The sequence below is a fragment of the Labeo rohita genome, chromosome 20 (genome assembly GCF_022985175.1).
Source record: "Labeo rohita strain BAU-BD-2019 chromosome 20, IGBB_LRoh.1.0, whole genome shotgun sequence".
Classification (NCBI taxonomy): Eukaryota; Metazoa; Chordata; class Actinopteri; order Cypriniformes; family Cyprinidae; genus Labeo; species Labeo rohita.
In genome coordinates, this window is record NC_066888.1 from 24,752,739 (window position 1) to 24,780,624 (window position 27,886).

General features: G+C 34.3%; 1 protein-coding gene across 2 annotated transcripts; it reads left to right on the top strand.

Annotated features, from left to right (window-relative positions):
- Nucleotides 1-2,241: 2,241 nt before the first annotated feature.
- stum (stum, mechanosensory transduction mediator homolog) lies at nt 2,242-27,420 on the top strand. Of its 2 annotated transcripts, XM_051139531.1 has the most exons (4): nt 2,242-2,534; nt 19,741-19,920; nt 21,329-21,337; nt 25,958-27,420. In XM_051139531.1, the coding sequence occupies exons 1-4, from the start codon at nt 2,366-2,368 to the stop codon at nt 25,990-25,992; spliced, it is 393 nt and encodes a 130-aa protein (XP_050995488.1). In that variant the 5' UTR covers nt 2,242-2,365; the 3' UTR covers nt 25,993-27,420. The 2 variants fall into 2 exon arrangements, with proteins under 2 accessions (XP_050995488.1, XP_050995489.1); XM_051139532.1 differs by lacking the exon at nt 21,329-21,337.
- Nucleotides 27,421-27,886: the final 466 nt, after the last annotated feature.

A 27,886-nucleotide genomic window follows, 5' to 3' on the forward strand; every position in this document is an offset into this window, starting at 1 on the left:
TAGTATTTTTACGCATTTTTCTATAACTTTTTATTTAACTTTTTTCACTTTAACAATGATCTACCAAGACCAAACTAATCGGTGCTTCAAAGCATTCAAGATTTACAACAGTTTAAGGGTCCTTGGACACTGAGTATGCAATTTTTGTATGTGTGTTTTTAATATGCAGAAACCACAGAGAATTAAATAAACTAAAATATAGTACAGTCATTTTATTTAAAAAATTGTAATTTTTGACCTCCATGGTCAAAAAAACTGACTGATTTTGTATTTTATATATATATATCAGTCAGTCATATATAAATCAGTCAGTTTTTTTTTAATATGAATAAATAAGCTAGCTTTCCATTGTTCCATTGATGTATGGTTTGTTAGGATAGGACAATATTTGGCCGTGATACAGCTATTTGAAAATCTGGAATCTGAGGGTGCAAAAAATCTAAATATTGAGAAAATCGCCTTTAAAGTTGCCCAAATTAAGTGCAATGCATATTACTAATCAAAAATTAAGTTTTGATATATTTACTGTAGGAAATTTACAAAATATTTTCATGGAACATTAGTCAATATCCTAATGATTTTTGGCATTAAAAAAAAAAATCAATAATTTTGACCCATACAATGTATTTTTGGCTATTGCTGCAAATATACATGTGCTACTTAAGACTGGTTTTGTGGTCCAGGGTCACATATCAGTTATATTGTTTGATAATTTTCTCACTTTTTCCATGGTAAATGATTAAGTATGTGCATGTTCAAATAATGGCACTAGAGAAAAAAATCCACTGTAATAATGTATATTATGCAGACTGCTGTCGGTCTGTAGGCTGGGAAATGGCAAGTGTTTTTCTGAGTATGTGCCATGGCTTCAGACCCACAGCTGTTGACACAACAGGCCCAGATGGTTTTGATTTGCTGCTTGGTTCATTGTAACGGCTCTGGCTTTGGACGTCCTTTTGAGTCAAGGTGCAACACATCAGCATTTTCAAAGACTGTCAGTGACAGGCCATGGCTCACCAAAGAGCATCCTTCTGGATAAACAGCAGGTGAATTTTCCCAGAGAAGGCAAAGGGAAAATAAAATCAACAGGACTAAAATGATCTAATAATTAAAATATCTAAAAGAGTGTTTTCACGACACGTCATCATTTGGCCATATTGTCGGCACTGAACATAAACAATGCCACTAAACTGAACAAAACTTGCATATCTTGCTGATTATTTCTGCTGAAAATGGTCAGTTATTGACATGTTTTGGGCTGTACTAATCGTTTGGACCAGAAAAACCATTAGGAGTACTATAGACCATTTCGTCAGATGTAAACATACTGGTCCCGATACGCTTCCTGTTTCTTTTTTTTTTAACTTTACACAAACATCACAAAAAAATACAACCAACATAACATTTGACTGGATGAAAATGTTACATTAGCACCTATAAGATGTATTTGTATATGTGAAATAAAATAAAAAATAAAAAACAAAAAAAACAGGAAGTGCTTCTGGACCGGTGTTGTTTACATCTAGCGAAATGGTCTATAGACCGCCAAAAGTTATAACAAATCAAGAAGAATGCAAAAAAACGGTTTGAGGAACAAAAGGCGTTTGTAGTTGGACTAAACCAGGATTTCCAGGGAAAGAATCTTGACATTTTGTCAAGAACATGTTTGTTCTTGTCATTTTCAGTCAGGTAGGAAATATTAGGCTAATATCTTAATACTGCTTGTACATATCTTTACCACCTATTAACTTTAGTTTGTCAAAATATTGCACCCTTTCCTGCTTACTAAGTCCTCCATATGATTTAGCAGCTTCCACACATTTTTTCTTTTAGTTTAGACAGCATAAATTACCAGAACAAATTCACTAGTACATTAAAAATGCAGTCCATGCTGTTGTTTACATCTGAGTATCGCCAGTATACTGTATACTGTACATTCGAAAGTCCGTATAAAATTAAATATATCAAGCAATTCAAATGAAACTGTCTCCGTTAAAGAAAGTTATATGGGTTGACTGAATTTTCATTTTTGCCTGGACGAATATGCTTTGTAAATTCCCTTTTACCGCCTTTGCAAACACTGAGCATAAACATTTACTGGATATCACTAATATTTTACACAATCTGGATAATCCATTTATAATCTGTCGATTAAATCCGTTAAAGTCACCACTGTGACTTTAAATCTATTGTGTAACTATCTACTATCGCTCACTGACACAGTAGTAAGTGTGACGCCTACCGTTCACTGCCCGCACTCATTTCAACATAAAGCTTACGGTCGCGCTGGAGCTGCGCCTGATAGTGTCTAGTACACACCAAAACAAGGATTTCAAGCTTTGTAATTAGTTTTAAAATTTAGGAAATGGACCAGAAAGACACAGAAATGAACGAAAAAGGAGTTTCTTCTTCTACCAGCGGAGTTGTTGTTCAAGTCAGGGAGAAGAAAGGAGCTTTACGCGCTGCCATCCCCTATATGCCTTTCCCAGTAGCTGTCATCTGCCTGTTTCTCAACACATTTGTGCCCGGACTGGGTGAGTACGAGAAGACGATTCGCTTATTTACACACAACCACCTGCGAGATATAAAACTGTAACGTATTTACAGCCGGAATAAACAGCATTCCATCAACAAGTTCTTTTAGTGCGCGCTTTAAGTCATTTAAAATTGTTTTGAATCACATACTTATACAGTTTAAGTAACGTTATACTACATAAGATGTTGGTTGTACTTATTGTTTATACTTTGCAATTACAAATGGAATGCCTAAATACTTAACTGTATTTGTTTTTAATTCATTCATGTATTCCCTAATGTGTTTTTATTATGTTTTTGGTGATATTTTTGTATATGGGTCATTGACGTGACGTTATTTTTTTTTTTTTTTTTTTTTTTTTTTTGTACGTGTCTACTTAATACAACAAAACATCAGCATGCAGTTCATACAGACAAATGGATCCACCTACAATGAACATGCACTCAATTTCTGAATTAAAATCTATTTTTATGTGTTTGTGGGGCATGAAGTCAAACATGTGGGTGGTACAATGAAGAAAAAGTCTCATCAAACGACTGAAAATCTCAACAAGATGACCCTTGAGTAGGATGGCTAACCTTGTGTTATTATTGCTTAGGAAAATAGATATTGAACCAGTTTTGTTTGTGTAAAAGTGGTCCAAGCAACATGCAGAAAGCCATTTTGTTGTCATGTGACAAGAAAACCATAAACAGGAAATGATATCATGATTAGTTAAAGTTGTCAAATGGTAAAACCCGAAGAAAATGCTGTAACATTTTGGCCTGTGATTTAAAAATGCATGATATTTGTGAAAAATAATTATTAATATGCTTACACTGTAGTCAGAGTGTATGTTTTTGTTAGAAATTATTTTTCAAAAATAAATACAATCAATATGAATTTAAAGATTTCTAACACCCAGCCACATGTGTTTTAAAATAGATGTTTTTATGATCATGAACAACCTTATTTGTTATCGAGCCATAAAGCACCAAAGCACATTTGGATGCGAACAGGATCAGATTGTATTTCTCGCTGACATTTAGGTCAAGATTCAGCGCGAGCTGTTTTTTATTTCAGCTCATGTCCGATTTTTGAAGTGTGGTAACAGATCCATCACGTGCATCTGAGAGCATACCAGAACCGATAATCAAGACGATCATAAATAATTGCATCCACTCCATTACCCTGATTGATAACTTGACCTTTTCTCCTTCCTAGCTGATCCATTCATCCATCTCAGTGTTGTCATTTCCAACTTGCTTCTCAATCATGTTAGTTCAGTCTATGTAATTGTTAATCTTTGGTGTTTGGTCATGTGTGTGATCAGCTTGTGCAACCGTCTTCTTTCATCCAATACGCCTCTTTTGTTAATTGGCATTAGATTGTCCCGTGATGTCAGACCAAATGGATTGTTTTATTTCTCTTTAAGGATTCTTGTTCCATTGCATTAGACACATTTAAAGCATCACTTTGTAGCTTGCAATTTTCAAAGTATAAAAGCAGACATGGCAGACGAATATTGATCTCACTTATGTCTAATAAGGCTGGGAAGAATGACCTCAGGGAATGTCTTTGAAATATGCTAGAAATAGTAACAAAAGAATCATACTCATACTGGATATTTTGCACTAAAGCCTTTCAATACAAAAGCATTGTGCTGAAACTTTACCCTGAGCACTTCTAATCAGTGCCAAGTGGATTGTCTTGATAGGTGAGCTGATACTTTTTGTCTCCCTCGTCTTTTATGGATCATGCAGTACATCAGATATCTCTTCTTTTTAGCCTCACAGTTATGGATACTTACCCTATTTGTTAACAGAAACTGACATAGATTTTACACATCGATTTGATTCGAATTCACAAGCTCTCTTTTTGATTCAGAGTTTAATTAGTTTAATATATTTAGTTATTTTGGATATTTTTGTTGTTAAAATATGAACATTTAAACTGTGGTTGTCGTGACAAATTAATTGACACATTCAATAAGTGAGATGAACGTTAGTTATTGAGTGTCTTTTCTGAGGTAAATGAAATGTTACGTGACACATTGTTTACAAACTGTTTAAATGATCTTTTTGCATTTTAAACTCATTAGGTTATTATATATGAGACATGATACAAAGTTACTGTTTTTTAATATACAGTGCCTTGAATGTATTCATACTCCATTTTTTTCCACATTTTATGTTGCTGCCTTATGTTAAACTGCTTTAAATTACTTTTCTCCACATCAATCTACACTCCATACACTATATTGACAAAGTCAAAACAGAATTGTCATAACTTCATAAATGTATTAAAAATAAAAAACTGAAATAAGTACATTGCATAAGTATTTATACCCTTAACTCAGTACTTTGCTTTCAGCTGTTATACCTTTCCAAATCATACCCATTTTATTGAATTTGCCACATGTTAACTTCTCACAAAGTGTAGTAACATCTACAAGCAATATGAAGATATTCCTCCTGAGCTAAATTTTAATTGTCCCAGATAAGGGTATGAATACTTACGCAATGGAATAATTTCAGTTTTTTTTAAATAAATGTGCAAAGATGTTAAAACCTGTTTTTTGGCTTTGCCATTATGGTGTATGAAGTGTAGATTGATGTGGAAAAAAAAGTAATTTAAAGCAGTTTAACATAAGGCAGCAACATAACAAAATATGAAAAAAAAAATAAAGGGGTATGAATACTTTTGGAGGGCACTGTACCTTCTGATGTTCACTTATGTTTATTTCATACTATAACCAGTAGTAAAATGAAAAAGATGACTGGTACATCTCTGTGCTGTCACGTCACATTAAATTGATATTGGTTCTTCAAAATGAGAACTAATTAAAGCCACAGTAAGCCATTTCTGAAAAAAGCTGTTGAAAGTGAATTGGACCAAGCACCAAAACACACCAATTACCAGTTTGTGAATTTGGGGTCGACCTATCAGGACAAAAATGATCCTTTTAGGTGGGAGCATGTCTGTTTTGGTGACTTCAAATAACAACAGTGTTTTTAAAGTCTAGCAATTGATATTGTCAACCCAACCCTATTTTTTGTGCCGATTTTTGTTTCCCAGGGCGTGGGAAATATGTGGCTCCTCTATGGCATCGTTGGCCATATTTATGCATCCGGGACGTTTGCAAAGCTTGGAATCCATCTCTGACAGTTGCAGTTAGATTGAACATACAGTAATCAACCCGGTGACCGCATCACTCCACCACTTGTGGCTCACTGGTGTTTATGTCAATATTGGTTTCATCCATCAGGATACCCCCTCTGGACTCGTGCTTCAAGTCATCTAATCTTGCAGTCCTCCTCAAGTTTCGGCCAGTCCCTCTGGAGTCTGGAGTACATAGAGTGCTTTTGGAGGACGCAGGCATTCAGTATGAATTAGTGTACATGCTGTATAAATACTTACAGAACGAACATGCTTTCTACAGGCAGTAGTGTGCCTGTCTCGTATCATCTCTGTATGCGGGCATGGTTTACTGAGTGCCTGTCTGCTGCACAGTTGCTCATACATAAACTAGAGCGGAATATTATGACAAGAGAGCCCATGTTTGGATGACGATGATACAAGGGAAAATGCCAAGAGCCAAATGGGGCTCTCTTGAACACGCAGTCTGCACTCGGGTTGTCAGAGACCATTTACCACTCTAGTTAGTGAGTCATGCTTGACAACCTGCTCTCCTCACCTTTAATTGCAGATACTTTGCAGGGCATGTGTTGGGTGCCCAATGAGGTTCAAATCATCAAATCATGCTAATTTGCATGTGCACAAATTGAGAGTCTTATTAATAGATTTCATGTCCAAACTATGACAGAGCTGGGCATCTGGGTGCTTGCTTATGCTTGGTGCATAAGCAAGCACCCAGATGCCCAGCTCTGTTGCATGAAATGGGTCTTTGACACTAATGCAATAAGTATACTTTTAAAGGGATAGTTCACCCAAAAATGAAAATTCTGTCATTAATTACTCACCCATTCCAAACCTGTACGACCTTTGTTCATCTTCAGAACACAAATTAAGATATTTTTGACGATATCCGAGAGCAACTACCATGTTCAAGGCCCAGAAAGGTAGTAAAGACATCGATAAAGTAGTCCATGTGACATCAGTGGTTCAAACTTAACTTTATTAAGATATGAAAATACTTTTTGCACACAAAGAAAAAAAAAATAATGACTTCGTTCAACAATTTCTTCTATTCTCAGTGTTGGACGTGCATTCACAACAGTACTAAGTATGCGCATGCATTATTTTCTTTGTGCACAAAAAGTATTGTCGTAGCTTCATATAATTATGGTTGAACCACTGATGTCACATGGACTATTTTAACGATGTCCTTGCTACCTTTCTGGGCCTTGAATGTGTCAGTTGCGTTGCTGTCTATGCAGAGTCAAAAAGTTCTCAGATTTCATCAAAAATATCTTAATTTGTGTTCTGAAGATGTACGAAGGTCTTACGAGTTTGAAACAACATGAGGGTTTATTTTTGGGTGAACTATCCCTTTAAATGAATTGCATTTAGAAATTGGAATTTGTCAGGATTTTGCTCTTGGATGGATGGATGGAAGGGTGTTTTATCTTATTTAATAAATGACATTTGTGGACCACTTCAAGAGCACTTCATTTCCCAGAATGCATTACCTGTGTTGAATCTTTGTGAACTGCAATTTGGTCAATCCCTCTGGTTCTAAACAGTTTTTCCTACCCAACAATAGATTAAATTAAATTGTGACGCTGGACCCAAACCTCCTGAATGGCATCTTTGTGGTCAGCCATTCTGAAAATCTGTGGCATCAGAATTATTTTGACAGTTGGATTCACAGCTGTTTAATTTTAGGCTTGCATTTGCACCATTTGTTCAGGCATACTAGAAGAATCTTGATTTTAATTCAGGCTTTGTGTGGGCCAAAACATTTTTAAAAAATCTATTTGGTTTAGATGTAATCGGATATGGATGGAATTTCATCCTAAGAAAGGAGTTTCTCAAGGTCTAAAAGTGGAGAACTGCTGACATTTTTTATCTTGACCTGATCTGAATCTAAATGGGAAGCCTTTCCACATGGGAAAAAATGAATTTTTGTAGGGAGCGTGCAGATTTCTGGCATTTAGCACATCCAAAAGAAGGATAATAAAGTGCTAAAATATTCTACTAAGCTTTCCAGTTCACAAATAGAGGGAAATATATAGTGAATATCACACAAAACCCTTTATTGGAAATAGACTGTACTGTAAGCCTAAAATTACTATGAAGTGCACTGAAAGACAAAGGTCGACCACTTCAGATGCATTTAGCTTAAAAATGTTCAGAAGTGCTGTTTTCTGAAAATACTAAAACTGATATAAATGTCCTGAATAATTTTTTGCTTTCATTTTCCATTTTCCACAAGATATTTTTACCAAGCCAGGAATGTACAGTAAATCATGTGAAGCAGAGATCTGAAAATGACAGAGGTCTTTTCAGTGTAAACCATTTTACATTGGTTTCCTGCTCTTATACTGGTTTAGCTGGTCGGCCAGCTGGTGTACAGTAGGTGTAGACCACCTTAGGCTGGTTTAAACTATTTTCTCAGCAGGGCAATTTCAGAGATTTGTGTTGCTCATGCCGATGCTATCCCAACACTCTTTGAACTGAACCTATCGCTCTAGCCCTGGTGCTCTTCTAGTTTCCATGACAGCAGATGCTAGCAGAAGCCTGCCTGCCTGTCTCCGCTAAGATTGAAGGAGGTAGATAAGCCAGCAAATGAATTCATTCCGAGGGGGTCCTTTAAAGTGCACTTAAATGGGCAAAGAAATTAAGTATGGTTATCGTTTTAGATTTCATTACTTCTTTTAGACCTTTAATAATATGTTAAAAGCTTCTTGTAAGACTTTCGTAAAGCAAACAGAATTACAGAGAAAAGACAGACATGCAGAGGAGCCCGTGACTGTCAGGTAGAGGACTCTTGTATGCGACCTTAACTCAACTCTCTTGTGGATTCAAGCTAAAAATAAACTGACTGCAGAGGTCAACAATGTAGTGGTGCTCTAATTTGGTGTTTTTACTTTACTTTTTTCATTGTGTTAACATATTCAAAGCTTTGCCATGCAAATTTAAGACGAGTCTGAAATCAAATACTTTCAAGTGTGTACGAAATTCATTGAAGAATTTTCCTCTCAGCTTTTGATGAAGTATGTAACATGGGTATGCAGGTGTGAAGTATGAAATATTCCCAGAAATGCTACCTGATCTCGTGACGAAAACATACCTGTGGGAACTTTTTTCACAAGATGCAAAATACGTACCAATAAGTACATATCACTGCAGTTTCCAACAGAAATGAACATCATTTTCGTACACTGTTATAATTACAGCTTCATATGTTTCGCTTTCCGGACATAACAAGCTTGCTCGGTAACTGCCGGCACAAAATTGGACTTTCGGAATCTTTGGGTACGAATCCCATGAAAAACATGACTCATGAAATCGAAAAACAAGCTAAAACGACATGCTTGTGATTGCTTTTTTACATCACATTCACTTTTGTGAATACTATAGGGTAGGTTTACATGTATTTAAAAGCGTCACGGAGCAATAGAGTTATAACGCCACTTAAGGGACATTTCAAGTCAGAACTGCGGTGACACGTACAAAACCAACATCCCATAAAATGTAGCATATGTACGTAACATGTACGGAAAAAACAAACACTTTTAGTGCCACTCAGTGGACATTTCACATCAGATTATGTCACGAAATGCACATTTCGCATCTCGTGAAAAAGTTCCCACAGGTACGTTTTTGTCATGAGATCAGGTTGCAGATATGCTATATTCACTATCTTAGCATTCTACCTTGACCGTCATTTCAGAGACAAGGCTTAAGCCTAATCCTAAACTAAAATGTATTTCTAAGCTGTTTCAACTGAAAGAAACTTGCATTGACTGATCTTAAAATATATCAGTGCCTTTGTTTTGTCTCAAGATGCACACCAGTATTTTTTCTTTCTAAGCACGTTTATAAAAATTACTTAAATGTCCTAACTGATCTATGGCCTAATCCTGGCTTAGGCTAAGCCATGTCTGTGAAACCGGGCCTAAGTGTTTAATTTAAACACAAGGAGAACAACTTTCTTGCGTTACATTATTGTTTTAATTTTTAGAGTCAGTAAGATGTTTTTTATTGTATACTTTTATTCAGCAAGGATGCATTGGGTGCAGTGAAGACATTAATAATAAATTCAAAAACAATATATATTTTAAATAAATGCTGATCTTTGGGGAGGTGGGGGGGGATGTTAAAAATTCAGTTTTAACATCACTTGGATAAATTACATTTTATTACATTTATAATATTTAATATATTAAAAATAGAAAATAATTTTAAATTGTAATAATATTTCATTGTATTACTGTATTTCCTTTCCTTTTTTTTCTTGATAAGCATAAGAGATTCTTTCAAATACATTAAAAAATGTGACCAACCCCAGACTTTATTATCATGATACTGCATATGTTAATATATTGCTTATTTGACATATTGCTGTTTGCATGTATTACATTATGGAAGTATATGCAAATTTGGACAGTGTTAGAATTAGCTAAAACAGCCAGACTTAAAAACCCCTTCTCAGTTTTGTGTAAATTATGCATCAGACAGCCAGTGAACGGACTGTAGGCAGTGGGTGGACATGCCTTATAAGGCTGATCCCAACAAAAAAAAAGGATGAAAGGAAAGGAAGAAAAGCAAATAGGAAACTAATCTGTGAAAGAAACCACAGGGCATCTCAGACCAAAATTTGCGATTTATTAAATTGCAGCTGATAGATTCAGTTCAGTTACAATATTATACATGATTACTGGAATGAGGGCACAGTTGGTGACAATAGTTAGCTTTGAGAGCAGAAAAATGACTTTCAGCGCAATGTTTTTGGCAGCAGATCCCACAGCAGAAGACGACTGAGCGCTAATTTTACACAGACGGTCTCTTCACTCACAAAATGAGATGAATGGGATAACATCATTCAGAGACTGTTATTGGTCTCATTTTTAATACAGCTGAGACACCCGATAACAAATTACGCTGATGCTCTTGCTTCAGATTACATACGATTTGCAGTGTGATTAATGACCGAGTCTATATTAGCAATAAACATCGAACTCAGTGAACAGAAAAATTTGATTGTAAGATTTGGCAATAAAGCACAAGTTCATCTCAAAATGTAACTTATTGTTGCCCTTATGGGGTTTTCATACTGTAATACAAAATGGTCTAGCATGCTTTATAATCATTCCTGATCTTCTCAAGGCCCAGTCACTCGAAGTGAAACCGTCCTGTATTAAATGAGCAGTATTGGTGCTGTGAGCCTCATAAAAGACAGTGTTAACCCAAATGACTCTCTCTTTGGAAAAGATTGAACAGCCAGTAAATGACTGATGAGTAATCAGCTCCTCACAGAATGGCTGAAAACTGCGATGGCTGCAGGCAGTCAGGCTGACTTTGTCGCGTCTCCTCTCAAGCTGTCTTGGCTCTCATCCTTGAGCTGTTATAAATAGAGGCTGCAGAGCTGTTGTGGAATTTTCAATTTCCGGTATGTGCATGTTTTGTAGGCCTACCTTGAGGCTAATCCTTCACCTTGCTGTCCAAATGACTCTGTTATACATCAAGCTCTTGGGCCTAGTTTAGTCGCCACTTGTGGACCGAACACAGAATGCATAAAGTTAAATCCTAGAGAGGTCCTGTATGTACACTGTTTAATTTTCTCCATGTGCATTTTAAAGAAGTAAGACAATAAAAGCTTACAAAAACTAGCTTACAAAAACTTGTTTTTGTAATGTTAGAAATATATTGCAGACAACACATTACAAAGACTGTGTAGTGCTGAATTGTGGAGTCTGTTAAACAGTTTTTCAACATTTTTGAGTTCAGGATTTTTTAGCATCAATTGCGAGTTACTGTCATTACCATTAGTTACTACAGCCTACAGTCTGCTAGCTAGCTATGCCTTTGTCACTTAAATGCATATTACCTGGTTGCTGTAATTTACAAATCAGTTCGGTCTTCATATTTAAATGAATTTATTTAATTAAGAGAGGCAGCAACTTTCATGCGAGTGGGCGTGGCTTTAGTGCAGCCAGTGGACACGCCCACCAGCATTTGAGTGCAGAGAATACTGCTTGTTTTTTTTTTTAAGATTTTGATAACTTATTTTATTTACTTGCCATTTTTATTACTCAAATTTGGCTGGGTGGTTAATAACACATTTTTTGACGTGATTCGCCTTTTGCCGAAAACTAATTTTTCTCCTTTTCCACATCTCATATCCCATCAGAAAGGCATTTGTTTTCAATAAAAATTAAAGAAAGAATCAAAAAGTTCAAAATAAAGTTCGGGTAAGGTTAGGGGTAGGTGTAGGAAGGGCTTTATTGTCCGAATATGGTGACATCCATTTAGTAATATTAATAATAATAAAAAAAATTGCATTAACTAGTATAAACAGCAGAAAATTCTGCCATTTTTCTTAATGTAAATGGAACATATCGCTATTTGCACTTAGTGTAAATAGCATCAATCGCTATGTTATTTTCACTTAAAGTGCTGCTGGCTATTTAATATTGATTTACACAGACTTTAACATTTTCGAGCCATGCATTCCCCTTGAGAATTTTACACACAATCATATGCTTAATGGCTTATTTACTCAAAAATACATTAAAATAGTATTTTTTTTAATATATTACAAATTTAATATGTATTATTTTGTAAAATAGAATACAACCAAAATTATTTTCTATTTTAATGCATTTAAATACATATAAATACATGCAAAGCTGAATTTTCAATAGATGTTTTCAGTGTCACATGATCCTTTTAGAAATCATTCTAATATGCTGATTTGTTTCTCAAGAAACATTTCTTTTGATTAATAATGTTGAAAACAGTTGTGCTGCTTAATTGCTTTTAGTGGACACCATGAGATATTAAGAATTCTTTTATTATTATAAAATTAAAAAAAAAAACTGCATTTGTTTGAAATATTAATCTTTCATTATAAATGTTTTTCCTGTCGTTTGGATCAATGGGTCCTTGCTTTATATAAGTATTAATTTGTTTTTAAAAAAATCTCACTAAGTAACTTGATAATAACCACAGACCTGATTTTACTCATAAATCAAAAACTCCTATTGTAAAATAGAAATTCAAAGCAACAAATTAGCCTTTAAGGTTGAATTATGAAGTGATGTCAGCTTTATTTTACAGTTAAACATTTTTAAATCACCCCGCCTCGGCAGAAGCATATTCTATTGTTTACTATGCTTGAAGCTCATAGTGCACTCTTAAAATAAAGCATTTTTATTGGCCTTGATGGTTTTATGAAATGTTTATTCCATACACTCTTAAAAAGAAAGGTTCTTTATTGGCATCAATGGTTTTGTGAAAAACCTTGAACGTCCATGGAACCTTTCAAATGCAGAAAACATTCTTTATAGTCAAAAAAGATTGTTTAGATTTTTAAAATGTTCTTCAAATGGTTCTTTTAGGAACTGTTTACTGAAATGTTGTTTGGGGAACCAAAATTGGTTCTTCTATGGCATCACTGCAAAAATACCCTTTTGGAACCTTTATTTTTAAAAGCGTATTGCAAAAAATCAATATCTCTATGGAGATTCTGAATAGTGTTATAACCTCTAGAACCTACTATTGTGCTCTATTTAAATCTGAAGAGGGCGAGAGCGTGTTGAAATGTGACTTTTGTGGCTTAAGGTCATTCTTTGTCTCTCCTGCTACATTCAGTGGTTTGACCAATCATGCTCTTTGACTTAAAGAAACTCAATGTGTGCAGTCAACAAGAGAGGAGTCTTGTGAATGACTACCTAAAAAATACTGAATGGTGCATCCACTAGCTTCCAATCTGAAGAGGGTGAACGATGTGAGAGAAGATAACTGATTTTCATTCCTGGCAGCTAAAAGGGTCACCGCATCTATTTATACCAAAACGTGCTTACAGTACGTATGTTTAAAACATCCTCAAACGCTTAAAAAAAAACATTGGCACCTGAGAACCTCCACACACACTCTCCTAGCAACATTCGTCTCTCACAGAAGACAAGGAACTGAACAGGATAATTAACCTCCCACACTGGCAATGGGGTGCATGTGAGGAAGGCTGAGGAAAATTATAGTGATTGTGAGCCTAATGTGCAGGGACTAGGACCCCTCACAAGCCTACTGTATCTTATCTTCAGGCATCCTTTCTTCATAGAGAAAACAAGTGTGAATGTGTGCATGTCTCTGTTGAACCATTATGACGTCTCTAAATTATATGTGTGGCATATGTAAGCAGACATTTGCCTGGGAATCCAGTGCTTAATGCAGTTTGACAGGCAGAAACATTGTTGACAGCCTGATGAGAGATCACGCAGTTGACTTGTCATGTGAGTGTGTGATAATATGGTGGAGTGGGGGTCCTCACGTCATTCACTTTAATTAGGGTGCTACAAACACCCAAGGCTCTGTTTGGCACTTAGACCCGGACTGAAGAACTGGCTCTGCTTTAATTCATTGTGAATTAGTGAATCGAATTGGCCACTTTAGAGTATGCAGAATTGGAATTTAAATGAATACTGAACATAACACATGTACTGCATATGGTAAATTGTTATTTCATCCTGGTCCACAGTTGATTTATTAAATATGATGAAATTTAATTTAAATTTATATATATGTATACTACCATTCGAAAGTTTGGTGTCACTAAGATTTAGTAAAAAAATAATATTTTTATTCAGCAAAGATACATTAAATTGATAAGTGACAAAAAAGATATTTATGTTATGTTTTATGTTAAAAAAGATTTCTGTTTCAATAATTGCTGTTTTTTTAAACTTTCTATAAATCAAAGAATTCTGAGTTTTGAATTCTGAGCATCACAGTTTCCACAAAAATATTAAGCGACACATTTTTTTTAACTTCGATGATGATAATATATGATTCTTAAGCACCAAATTAGCATATTTGTGACCCTGGACCACAAAACCAGTTATAAATAGCACGGGTATATTTGTCGCAATAGCCAAAAATACATAGTATCGGTCAAAATTATACATTTTTCTTTTATGCCAAGTAAAGATCATGTTTCATGGAGACATTCTGTGAATTTTCTACTGTAAATATATCAAAACTTAATTTTTGATTAGTAATATGCATTGCTAAGAACTTCATTTGAACAACTTTAAAGGCGATTTTCTCAATATTTTGATTTTTTTTGCACCCTCAGATTCCAGATTTTTAAATATATTTTTAATATCGGCCAAATATTTATTCAGCTTTCAGATGATGTATAAATCTTAATTTCAGAAAATTGACCCTTATGACTGGTTTTGTGGTCCTGGGTCACATATTAGAATGATTTCTTAATGATCATGTGACACTGAAGACTGGCATAATTATGTATTTATTTATTTGGTAACACATTTGCTTAGGGACCAATTCTCACTATTAACTAGTTGCTTATTAGCATGAATATTACTAGCATATTGGCTGTATATTAGTACTAATAAAGCACACATTAATGCCTTTTTCCTCATGATCATATTTTAGATTCCTATACACCATACCTAAACTTAAAAAGTACTTTACTAACTATTATTAAGCAGCAAATTAGGAGTTTATTGATGCAAAGTCATAGTTAATAGTAGGTTAATGGTGAGAATGTGACCATTTATGTATTTATTTAATTATTTATTGGTGCCGAAAATTCATCTTAAGTATTCACAGGAATAAATTACATTTTTAGACATAGTATTTCACAATATTTTACATCAATTAAATCTATTTTAAATATTTTAATCACATTTTTAAATAAAATTCAAATGAATGTTGTATTACATTATATTTAAAACATTAACGTTTTATCATAATATTTAAAATTTTATACAAAATTAGTAGTATTTTAAACATATTAATGGGATAGTTCACCAAGAAATAAAAATTCTGTCATTAATTGCTTACCCTCATGTCATTCCAAACCTGAAAGACCTTCATCCATCTTTGGAACACAAATTAAAATATTTTTGATAAAATGCGAGAAAATTCTGACCCTGCATAGACAGCAATGCGTCTACCATATTCAAGGCCCAGAAAGGTAGTAAAGACATCAATAAAATAGTCCATGTGACATCAGTGGTTGAACCTTAATTGTATGAAGCTACAAGATTACTTTTTGTGTGCAAACAAAACAAAAATAATGACTTGTATAATAATTAGTCTTCGATGCACATTCACAACAGTGTCCGATAACTTTACTACCATTCTGGGCCTTGAATGTGTCAGTTGCATTGCTGTTTATGCAGGGTCAGAAAACTTCTACATTTCATCAAAAATATCTTAATTTGTGTTCTGAAGATGAACGAAGGTCTTACGGATTTGGAACGACATGAGGGTGAGTAATTAATGACAGAATTTTCATTTTTGGGTGAATTATCCGTTTAACCAAAAAACTGCAAATATATTGTAGTAGAATGTTTCACCAAAGTCAGATTTTTTTTTCCTAACAGATTTACCAGACGTTTTTCAGTGTCTGGTGCAAAGAGTTCTAATATGTGATCATTCACATGAAATTTATGGTTCAGCTGAATGATTCAAATGTCTCAAGAAACAAAGATGGCAGTGAGGAGGTTATGCAATGTACTTCTAGGGCTGCTTGCGCCAGTCAAGCGACTGCTTTTTAGATGAATGAGAACACTTACACAAATCTCCTCCTCGAGTCAAAGGCACTAAGAGAAAAGGATGTTATTTTCCACTTCCTGCATTACTTTTTTAATTCCTCGGTGTGTATTGTAAGCTGTCTGCTTTTGGGGGCAGTACTGCAAGTGTATTGTTTGTATAACAGCCGTGGGAATAAAAAAGTGAAAAGTGCTTTTTTCCCTTCTCTACTTGGAAAGCCCCTTCCAAAAGATAAACTTATGAGGTTCGGTCCCAGTTCTTCTCAATAACAGGCAAACATTTCATAGCGGCAGACCGTACTGTCAACTAAAGAACAGGCTGTATCCGGGGTGAATAAAGTACATTTCGCATAATAAGGAGACTCATCAGTTTTGTGGGCTATGCTAATATTCAGCCACTGTCCTCCCCATTAGAATCTATTATTGTGATAACACTAATGAGATGCTAAACTGCGCTTGGCAGCATAGTGCTGCCTGCTCGCTCAGACTCCTTCAGTGTGAATTATGCTTATCGGCCTTGCAAATATGGAAAGCTATTCATAACCTAATTGCCCTGGATTGAGCGGGATAGAAAAAAATTTATCTGACAAGAGATGTCATGGCGAGTTACAGTACCACGTTGGTTAAAGTTCCCGAGAGTTCCCAAATGATACTCTTCTTCAGACTAGTCCTGCAGATCTGTGGAAAGATCAGGGCATAACATATACTAAAATACTGAAAATGTCTCCTTGGAATTGCTCTGTGCCTAGATTTAAATGAGAAGCTCACTTCCAGAGCAAAAATGTACAAATAATGTACTCACCCCCTTGTTGTCCAAGATGTTCATGTCTTTCTTTCTTCAGTCGTAAAGAAATTATGTTTTTTGAGGAAAACATTTCAGCATTTTTTACCATATAGTGGACTTCTATGGTGCCCCCGAGTTGAAATTACAAAAATGCAGTTTAAATGCAGCTTCAAAGGGCTCTATTACAACTGTTTTACATTGCCAGTGTCAGTGGAACGTGAGGGAGCACGTTTTGTCGCTGCCCATGTTAACGAATCAGAGGGTCAGCCATTATTACACTTCTGATGTGAACGCTGTCATTCACTGATATGGGCAGCGACAAAACCATAGACTGTAAAAAATATGGACGTAGTGTCCGTGATGTCACCCGTAGGTCTCTGAAAAGCATATTTGAAGCTCTTAGTGGGTGGGAGTCGGCCGTCGCCATCTTCGCGTCACTGCACGTCACTCCCAGATAATTGAAAATGGGCGAAGAGGCGGGATGTGGGTGGAGCTGGTTGCTGAAACCACACCCACCTAGCGCGATGGTGATCACAGCAGCGGCAATACACCAGTCACTCCAGTGGCCACGCGCTAAATTATGCAGAACTTTAAGGCTTAAAATAATTTAAACGGATGAGTTATAAAAAAATTCACCCCCCTCACAGTTGATATGAAGGGCATAGACCAAAACCATTTTTTGTACCAGGCTGTAAACATATTTTTTTCTGCTGTAAAGTTGGGCATTTTAACATGGGAAATCTATGGGATTTACTCCCTTTTGCAGCCAGTCTCTAGCGGCCAGTCGATGAATTACAGTTTTAGTCACTTCCGTGTTGGCTTTAAGAGGGAGACCGGGAGGTTGCCGCTTGGACAAAACATGTGCTACTCACGCTCTACTGATGCTAACGATGTGAAACAGGTGTTAAAGGGTCATGAAACCCCCCTGTTTCAGCACTGGTTAGTTCTCACCACAGTTTTAAAAAATGCTTCAAAAGTGGGCGTGGTGCGCTGCGGTGTGGAGGGGGAAGAGAGTCAACTTCCGGTTCAGACGGATCAGACAGTTTAATTTCGCTCCTATTGAGTTAACGACACAAATAAACGCACAGCCATTTGCACTCTGCATCGAAAACATATATATGAACGCGCTGTTGCACCTCTGTTAACTTTTAAGGCTTATTTTGCCACGTTTTAATCCTTTTGAGGGGTTGCCTCGAGTTATAAAAACCGCTATTACACTCATTTTATGAATGAATCGCATTGTGCTGAACTCTTACAAAGCAAACAAAAACAAACACTCTCCTTCGATCCATTAACGTTTCTCTCAGTTAATATACACAATCTCACAGTCTGAAGCGTCTGTCATAGCAAATCAACACACGCTGTGGTGAATAATTAGGCGAAACGTCTTCTCATAGGATAAGAACACGCGGCCTCATGAATAATTATGAGACACTGATGCGTCATCGATGTCCGTTGCCACATCACAAACTCTGACGTCACACAGTGTAGATTTTAAACCTGGAAGAAGAAAATAGCGCAAAAAGCTCAAAATTAATCAGTTTTCTCCAACAATTAAAATCAACGGATGCTAACATTGTCATCTATGATGTGCAACACAAACACCTCTGCTAAAATCTCAAAAAAGTAGTCTGGGGTTTCATGAACCTTTAAAGACAATCAAATCAGTCATATTCTTGCTGATCCAGAAAGAACAACACGAACAGTTTTTTTAGATTCACATTAAAATCACTATTTCTGTGTCACAGACATTGAAATAACAGAAGTAGTGGGATAAAAGTTTATAGTTTGGGTATAAACACTTCTTGTCTAGCAATCAAAACAAAAGTATCTTAACACTTCTGTGTATAGTAACGCTTTTAATTTTGCTTAAATAAATATATGTTTTTAAAAGACTTAAGCAATGAACATTTTGTCAGAACCACTAGTAAATTATGTTATTTTGTTTGGTTTATCTTTTTTCTCTGGAATCATTGAGAATCATGGTTTCCAATTTATTAAAAACAACTGGGATTCTCAATTTATCCAGAGGCGTGAAGCTCTTGTTTAAAATGTTGTTTATTCCTGCATATAATTCATTAAAATGGAAGTTTAATTTCATAAAGTTCAAAATGCACCTACCTTTTTTTGCATTTTGACTTTTTCAGTTGAATAAAAGACTATTTTCCCTATATATTTTATTACTAAGGATTTCTTTAAAAAAGTTAAAAAATCTCGTCTCGTCTCGTGGGATAAGTGTCTCGTCACACCCCTACTTTTTAATCAAAAACACTTGTCTTGTCTAGGTCTGCCTGAACTCATTTTTTTCCGGTTCAAGGGTATGTCGCAAAACTCTTTATATAACTTATCAGACTTTATCAGAAGTGTGGCGCTAGATCGAAATGTAAGTTGTCATTCGACAATAATCTTTTAAGCACAGTGCAAACATTCATTTCAGCCCAGACCACAGATGTAATAAAATCTACAGGCATGTCTGACACTGGCGGCTATTACAATCACCATGTTAATTTATATTCAAGCTCCTCTGTTAATATTTTATGCCATAATTATGTCTCCGACGTTACTGTAATGTTCAGTATAATTCATACCATGATGAATGATATCATTACAGTGTGCGGTTTTAAGCTGAGATCAAGACTGAGATCGTATTGCATGTGTTAACCATTTTAACCACAGAAGGGAATCACATCATCCTATGTTGACAGAATCTTACTGTATTTTTGCGACAGGTACATTCATCTCAGCCTTCACGGTTCTGTGTGGAGCGAGGACAGATCTTCCCGACAGGCACATGTGCTGCGTTTTCTGGCTAAACATCGCAGCCGCCTTCATCCAGATCGTGACCGCTATTGTCATGGTGGGCTGGATCATGAGCATATTTTGGGGAATGGACATGGTCATTCTCGCAAGTGAGTATTTCTCTATTATACCACTACGAGCATTTTTTTCATTTATTTAATATTTTTAGTTGGTTGGTTGTGTGTGTGTGTGTGTGTATCAGGGCTTTCAAATGATTAATCGTGATTAATCGGATCCAAAATAAAAGTTTGAGTTTGCCTAATATATGTGTGTGTACTGTGTGTAATTATGTATATATAAATACACACAAATTAAAATATATTAGTATATATTTAATGTAAAATGTTATGTACAAAATATTTTTACTTATATATAATATAAATTATACAATTTTGATAAATACATATACTTGTAAATATTTCTTAAATATATACATTAATGTGTTTATATATACATAATAATTACACACAGTACACACACATATATTAGGCAAACTCAAACTTTTATTTTGGATCCGATTAATTGTGATTAATCTGTAATATATAAAAAAGTAAATAATTAAAAATAAAATGTATTAATTACTTTTAGTGCTGTGAAATCGATTAATCGCATCCAATATAATAGTCTGTGTTTACATAATATATGTGTGTTTACTTTGTATATTTATATGTATATGTAAATACAACACATATATGTATATATTTAACAAACTTTTTTTTTGGATGCGATTAATCACGATTAATTGATTTCACAGCACTAATTATTTTCTGAAATTATAAAGTAATTTAAACCGCACTATATGCACTTTTTGAAAAAGGTGCTAATGATTTCAGAGGTCTGTTTTTAATGATCTCCAGAAAAACTGTACATTTAAAGGGATATTTCACCCAAAATTAATATTCTGTCATTACTTACTCACCCTCATGTCGTTCCAAAACTTGTATCACTTTTTTTGGCTTGTTTTTGTTCATGCAATGAAAGCCAATAGCATCAAGTGTTGTTTTGGACTTTCATTATATAGACAAAAACAGTTGAAACATCCTTCAGAATACTTCTTTTGTGTTCTGCAGAAGACAGAAAGTCAAACAGGTTTGGAACGACATGAGGGTGAGTAAATGATGACAGAATTTTCATTTTTGGGTGAACTATCCCTTTCACATGCGTAGTAAGTGTAAAAGATAACAGGATTTCAGCAGTCACCCTGCTGTGGGCCATGGTCGGCTCCGTTCATGTTCAACCTCACATCTTTCTCGCTCCTTCTGATATCATCTCCGCCTTCCAGGGCTGTAGAAGGTGCCAGAATCCTTTGAACAATGACTATTAGAGCGGTCTGGTGGTAGGAGTGAATTGAAAGCTCTGCAGTAATTGTTCTGTGTAGGCGGTCGAGGCAACTCAGAACTTTGTCACATGTTTTTCCTGTGGAACGTTCGTACTGTCATTGAACATTTAAACGTATGATTCAAAATTCTAATCTATTATTTATGTATTTTGTTATTCGACAACCCTTTGGATTGAAAGTTTCTGAAGGTAGGTGAACCTAATATTTGACGTTTGTCTTGTCACAACTCATACTCGGACCTGTCTCAAATATTATAAAACATAGCCTGTAAGCATTGGCAACATACATACTGCAGCTACACTGCAAAAAGTTAGCGTTTTGTTATAAACGTAATGTTTCTTTGTTTGCAAATTCTGCAACCTCAATTACTATGAAGGTAAGGGCTTTTTCATTAAATATTAAAAATATGAGCGTTTGGAGGCAGCAAATGCTATATATAATCTAACATATAAATGTTAATATTAGTTTCTTGTTCACAGACATGAGACGCATCAACAATCCCATTTTTAACCTAATAAAATATTTTTTTTATAAACAGACTGCAGAAAAATGCAGCATATTGTTACATATTAAAGTAACTGTTTTAATACATTTTAAAATCTTTTTGTGCAAACTTAAATTTATTTAGTTATCCTGACTCATCTGAATCATCTCCTTATTCTGTATCTAAATTTCTGTATATCTGGTTTTGGCCACAGAAAATTATTCATATACAACGCAAATGGATGCACTTCAATTTTACAAGATGAAACTGAATGAAATTAAATTGTGACTAAATGTTCAAGAGTTGTATTGCATTAGCTCATTTGAATTAAATAGAACTAAAAACGATCTCTTACATCCTGGATTTATTTCTTTTACTGAACTTGTTGCAATGCATTATCCAATTGTCTTTTCCACTAATGCATGCAATATTGCCTTGAAATATGGCTAGAACAAAGTATGTTGGCATAATTAAGTTTCATACTTTTATATACATTTAATGATATGTGCATATATCTATTAATAGACACGTGACAGCAAAATAAAGTTAAGGGCAAAAGTTTACATACACCTGCCAAATGTTGATTATTTTACCAAAATAAGAGGGATCATACAAAATGCATGTTATTTTTATTTAGTTCTGACCTGAATAAGATGTTTCACACAAAAGATGTTTACATATAGTCCAAAAGAGAAAATAATAAAGTTTACAAAAGTTCAAAAATTTACATGTGCTTGATTCTTAATACTGCGTTGTTACCTGAATGATCCACAGCTGTGTTTTTTTTTGTTTAGTGACAGTTGTTCATGATTCCCTTGTTTGGGATGTATTAACAGCCGAGGCTGAAAACTTTAGATCAGACTGAAAATGAGTACATTTTTCTTATTTTACCTAAATATCTTTCTTTTTCATTTACTGCCCCAGAAGCTACAGAAGATACTTACATGTTTCCCAGAAGACAAAACAAGTTTAATTTACCTGATCTTCAAATTCCGAAAATTTTCACCCCCTGGCTCTTAATGCATTGTGTTTCCTTCTGAAGCATCAGTGAGTGTTTGAACCTTCTGTAATAGTTGCATATGAGTCCCTCAGTTGTCCTCAGTGTGAAGAGATGGATCTCAAAATCATACAGTTATTGCTGGAAAGGGTTCAAATACACAAAAATGCTGGAAAAGCAAACAATTTATGGGACCTGAAGATTCAGCAAGGTGTATGTAAACTTCTAACCTCTCTGTTGTTATCATTGTGCCAAACTGGCATTTTTTAACAAAATAATAATTCAGGGCATTCATTCCTGCGTTTAAATGCTGATTGATAAATAATTGTCAAATCTGCAGTGTGTATGTAACCCTTATAAAATAATACTAATGAAAGTAATGAATATTACTTTTGAAAACCATTCCAAATGCAATAAAAACATGGCAATATCCTAAACAGCATAACACAATAATATATTTGATACTGGTCTGCTGTCCTCACAGTTTGGTCACTCATCTCACCCATTATCACTACCCATGCTGCAAGCTCGTCTTCTCCCATTCTGTTTATTCTAATGCATCTCGGATAATGTGCCTCCCACCACCTGCCATCTGCCAGTCTCCTCTCAGTCTGTTTGATCCACTTTTTGTCCATTAAATGCCAGTAGAACCATAGTGCTCATTAGAAAAGAAGCATTGCGAAAGTGCAACTTCATACAGAGACTGCTACGATGCACCACTAACTCCTTCAGACACACGCTGAGCCCTTTGACAGGATCTTTCAGCAGCCTTGCCTTTGTGGCTCAGCAGCCTCGGAAGACAGTTCAAAGTAATAGTTCACCTCAGAAATCATGCATGATTTTCTTTCTTTTGAGAAATACAAAAGGTGAAATTTTGAACAATGTTTGATATAATGAAGAATGAGGCTAATATAATGAAATTAAATAAGGAATATGGCTGCAAAGCTTCAGAAAACATCATAAAATATTTAAAAGCACAATGAAAATATAAAAAAGTAGTCCATATGACTATTATAATATCATCTAAAATTATACAGTAGCTTTGTGGGCTGTTAATAGCCTGAATCATTGAGTCAGTGAGAATCGAATTTGTGAACAAATCATTCAGACTGGATCTGAATTTTATTTAATTTTTTTTTTTTAAATCATTTATATTATGTTGGTGAACTATCTCTTTAACTACATTTGCTTTAAAGTGTGCCGAGCATTTTACTATATGGCTTGCATGCAAAAAAGAGTTAGCTTGTTATTTGAAGCTTTGGTCTTGATATTTTGAAAGCTTTAATGCATTGAGTCATCTGCGTTATAATGCACTGCTTTAAGAAGGTTATGAGTCATTAATCTATTCCCATTCTACATTTACATCTCATTATAAGTACTGCAAGGTAAAGCCAAAGCCTGTAATATTTCAGTAGCACAGATAAGCTGAACCAGTGCAGTAAAATGCAAACCCCACTGAGGCATTTTCAAGGTGATATATATGAAAACCAAACTGAGTCACCCCTCCAGACGGCCTTTTGATGTGTCAAGTGGCACTCGCATCAGGTGGTAGCATTCAGTATTGTTAGAGCTGTTTTTTGTTTTTCTTTTTTTTTAATATTTAGGTATGCTGGGGATGCCTTCTTTAGGCTTTCTGTAAGAAATTAAACTGTTTGGTCGTTTGGTTCATATACTTTAACATCACAAAAAGAATTAACAATAATAAAATAAATATAGTGCATGCATAATTATTATGCAAGTTGATATTGTGGACATTTTTTTTTTCAAGCACATTTTACTAATTCCAAACCACATCAATCTTAATAATTACTATTAATTTTGTATTTATTTGTAAGTGATATATGATTGTTAATAAGGGCTAGAAGTGAAAAATGCCTTATACTCAGTTGTGCGTGTTTATTAAGCAAGTTTTCTATTACAGGTAAAATGCGCCAAAAAAGAGATTGAACTCACAATGAAAAGTCAAAATAAAGAAAACAAAGCAATAAAGAAACTGCAAAATGAAATCATGACCACTTGACAGCGAAATACTTTTGAATATTTCTCATGTGCATTTAATCATTTTTGACTGTTCAGTGTGAGTTAAATCTTAAATCTCATTTTGGCACATTTTATAAGTAATAAAACCCCTGCTTAATACAAAATTAGTAGTAGTTATTAAGATTGATGTGGTTTGTACAACAGCGTTTTAGTGCAACGTTGAAAAACTAAAAAATCTTGAAAGTAATTCTCATAATTTTGACCTCATTCTCAAACTATTTTTAATTTATTCTTGTAATTTTTACCCTATTTTCAAAATATTTAGACTTTTTCTCGTAATTCCGACTTTATTCTCAAAATATTTTAACTTTACTCTCATAATTTCAACTTTATTCTCATAATTTTGACTTTCTTAAAATATTTACATTTTATTCTTGTAATTTTGATTTTATTTTCAAAATATTTAGGCTTTATTCTCATAATTTTGACTTCATTCTTAAATTATTTTTACTTTATTCTTGTAATTTTGACTTTATTCTCAAAATATTTAGGTTTTATTCTAACTTCATTTTATTTTAACTTCATTCTCATAATTTTTACTTTTTTAAAAATATTTGGACTTTATTCTCAAAATATTTCCACCTAATTCTCGTAATTTTTACTTTATTCTTAAAGTATTTCAACTTTATTGTCGTAATTTTGACTTTATTCTCAAAATATTTCGCCTTTATTGTCGTAATTTCGACTTTATTCTCAAAATGTTATGACTTTATTCTCAGAATATTTGGACTTTATTCTTGTGTTGCTATGACTTGGCACTAAAACACCATTGTAGGTTTGGAATTGGTCAAATGTCCTTGGAAAAAAAAATATGACCAAAATATCAAGTTGCATAATAATCATAAACATACTGTAATCAAGTAATTAATAGTAATTTTATTATTATTTTGAATTAATTTTATTTTTATATTTTCAGTTTTCATTTTAGTTAAAGTTTCAGCAGTTTTATCATGTTTTTATAATTTTTAATAGTTTTTTTTTTAATAAAATAAATTAATGAAATGAATTAAAAATAAATGATAATAAATAAAAATAAATTAATTATTACTTCAGTTTTAGGTTGTTTTTTTACTTCACCTTGACTTGTTTTATTTCAGTTCTAATTTTTTATTCATCTGATATTTTTGTATGAAAAACATTAATAAAATAATAGTTCACAAAAATTAAAATGTATGAATTAAATTAAATAATTAAATTAAATTAAATTAAATTCTTACCGACCCAAGTAGTGTATACATACAGTAAGTATTAGCCGTCTTGTGAACTCTGATGCTCTTGTACTTTCAGGCTACAGGGAGCAGGCTGTCCCACAGCAGCTCTGATTGCTGTCCTCCAAACCTAATCTTGAATGTGCACCTTTCTCCTGTGCTGTCCGGCCAACACGTATGGGAGCTTTGAGACGGCCCCCACGTGGCTGGGAGATCCAGGGGTTGATCACATGAAGATTCTCAGCCCAACTCCTGCTACTTCCTGTCAGGTACTGCATTAAAGGCACCTGACTGATGAGGGACAGCAGAAGAACATGAACATTCTGTGAATATCTCTAAAAATTGTGCAAACGTGCAACCGTCTATGTGCCGAACACATCCTATACCTGTCAGGGAAAACCAAGATTAATCATACTCTAGTCTGTAGTCTTAATATATGTATTAAATTGACCAATATACACTACGGACATTTGCAGTTTGTAAAATAAATATATTTGTTAAAGTAGCTGAAAGAATCTTAAAGGAACAGTTCACCCAAAAATGAAAATCTGTCATTATTTACTCACCCTCTATGTCTGTTCATGTAAAATAAAATGTAAATGATTTTTGGGTGAACTATCCCTTTAATATTTTGCTTCCCACAGAGCACTATGAATACATATTACACTGAATATTTATATGTCATGTGCATTACAGTGTCTCCAGTATTTCTTTACAGTGTGCTGTGTTTTTATTACTCAGATTAAGCCTTATAAACCAGAAAGTGTGTATTCATGTGATTTTATAACACATGTATTCTGCACAAATACATCACCTGTTATTGTTCATCTTTATTAGTCTTAAATACCCAGAGACCGCCAGCCAAAAACATAACCTTTTTGTCCAGTAATTATCTGTTGTTGAGTAAAACAGCCAAGTATTGGTGAATCACGCTAGGCCAGTTGCCATAGCGACTGGCCACTTTAATCAACCCATGCGTAGGGTATGAAATAATGTAATTAAGTGTAAGTTATTTTTATGTGACCGACATAAGAGAAAGGCACGGCGTAAATTGAAATAGTCAAAACACTATGATTTAAGACTGACATTGAAAAATTAACCACCAATTGCTAATGGCTGCAGCAACTGAGCAAGCAGATTTTGTGCTTTTGCTGCGTGTGCGATTATGTTTGGAAAAATTCAAGCCCCAAATATGAGGTACTCTGAACTGGTTTCTAATGTTTTACTCACACGGAAGAGTCTCAGATTTTGTTGAGTCTCTTTTTGGATGTTATTAATAGATATTAGCTGGTCTCTGGTGTGAGTGTGTGATGTAAATGTGTTGTAAATATGGACAGAAAGTGAATTAGTTGTGTAAAGTTGTGTGCTGTTGTGTTTAGTGCTGCCTTTTAAATACAAACCACATAATCCAGTGCTAAGTCCAAAGGCATAATTATAGTACAGCCAAACATATGTTACTAAGCAGACTTACACAATGATGCTGTCACATCTCCAGAAATGTCAGAGATACCATATCTAATAAATTCTGCCTTTAAAAAGTGACATTTGTGTTTTGTTGTTTTCTACAACTCAAAAATAATCTGTCATGATCAAAACATGAAGCAATGTTTCCAACTGTGTATGTTTGTAGGGTTTTAATTATTTTTTTATTTCAGTTTTAATTTTACTTATTTCAATACATTGAGTTTTAAACTAAATTATTTTGTAAAATTCTATTCTACTTGTTTTCTTTTATTTTTAAAAATTGACCCTCTAACACTTGCACTCTTTATTCTATTTCTACTCTACTTGTTTTCCTTCATTTATTAATAAAAATAAAACCTCTAACACTTGCACTCTCTATTCTATTTCTATTCTACTTATTTTCTTATTACAAAAATTTGACCCTCTAACACTAGCACTCCGTATTCTATTTCTATTCTATCTACTTGTTTTTTTATTTCTAAAAAACCTTGACTCTCTTTAACACTTGCACTCTATTCTATTTCTATTCTACTTGTATTCCTTT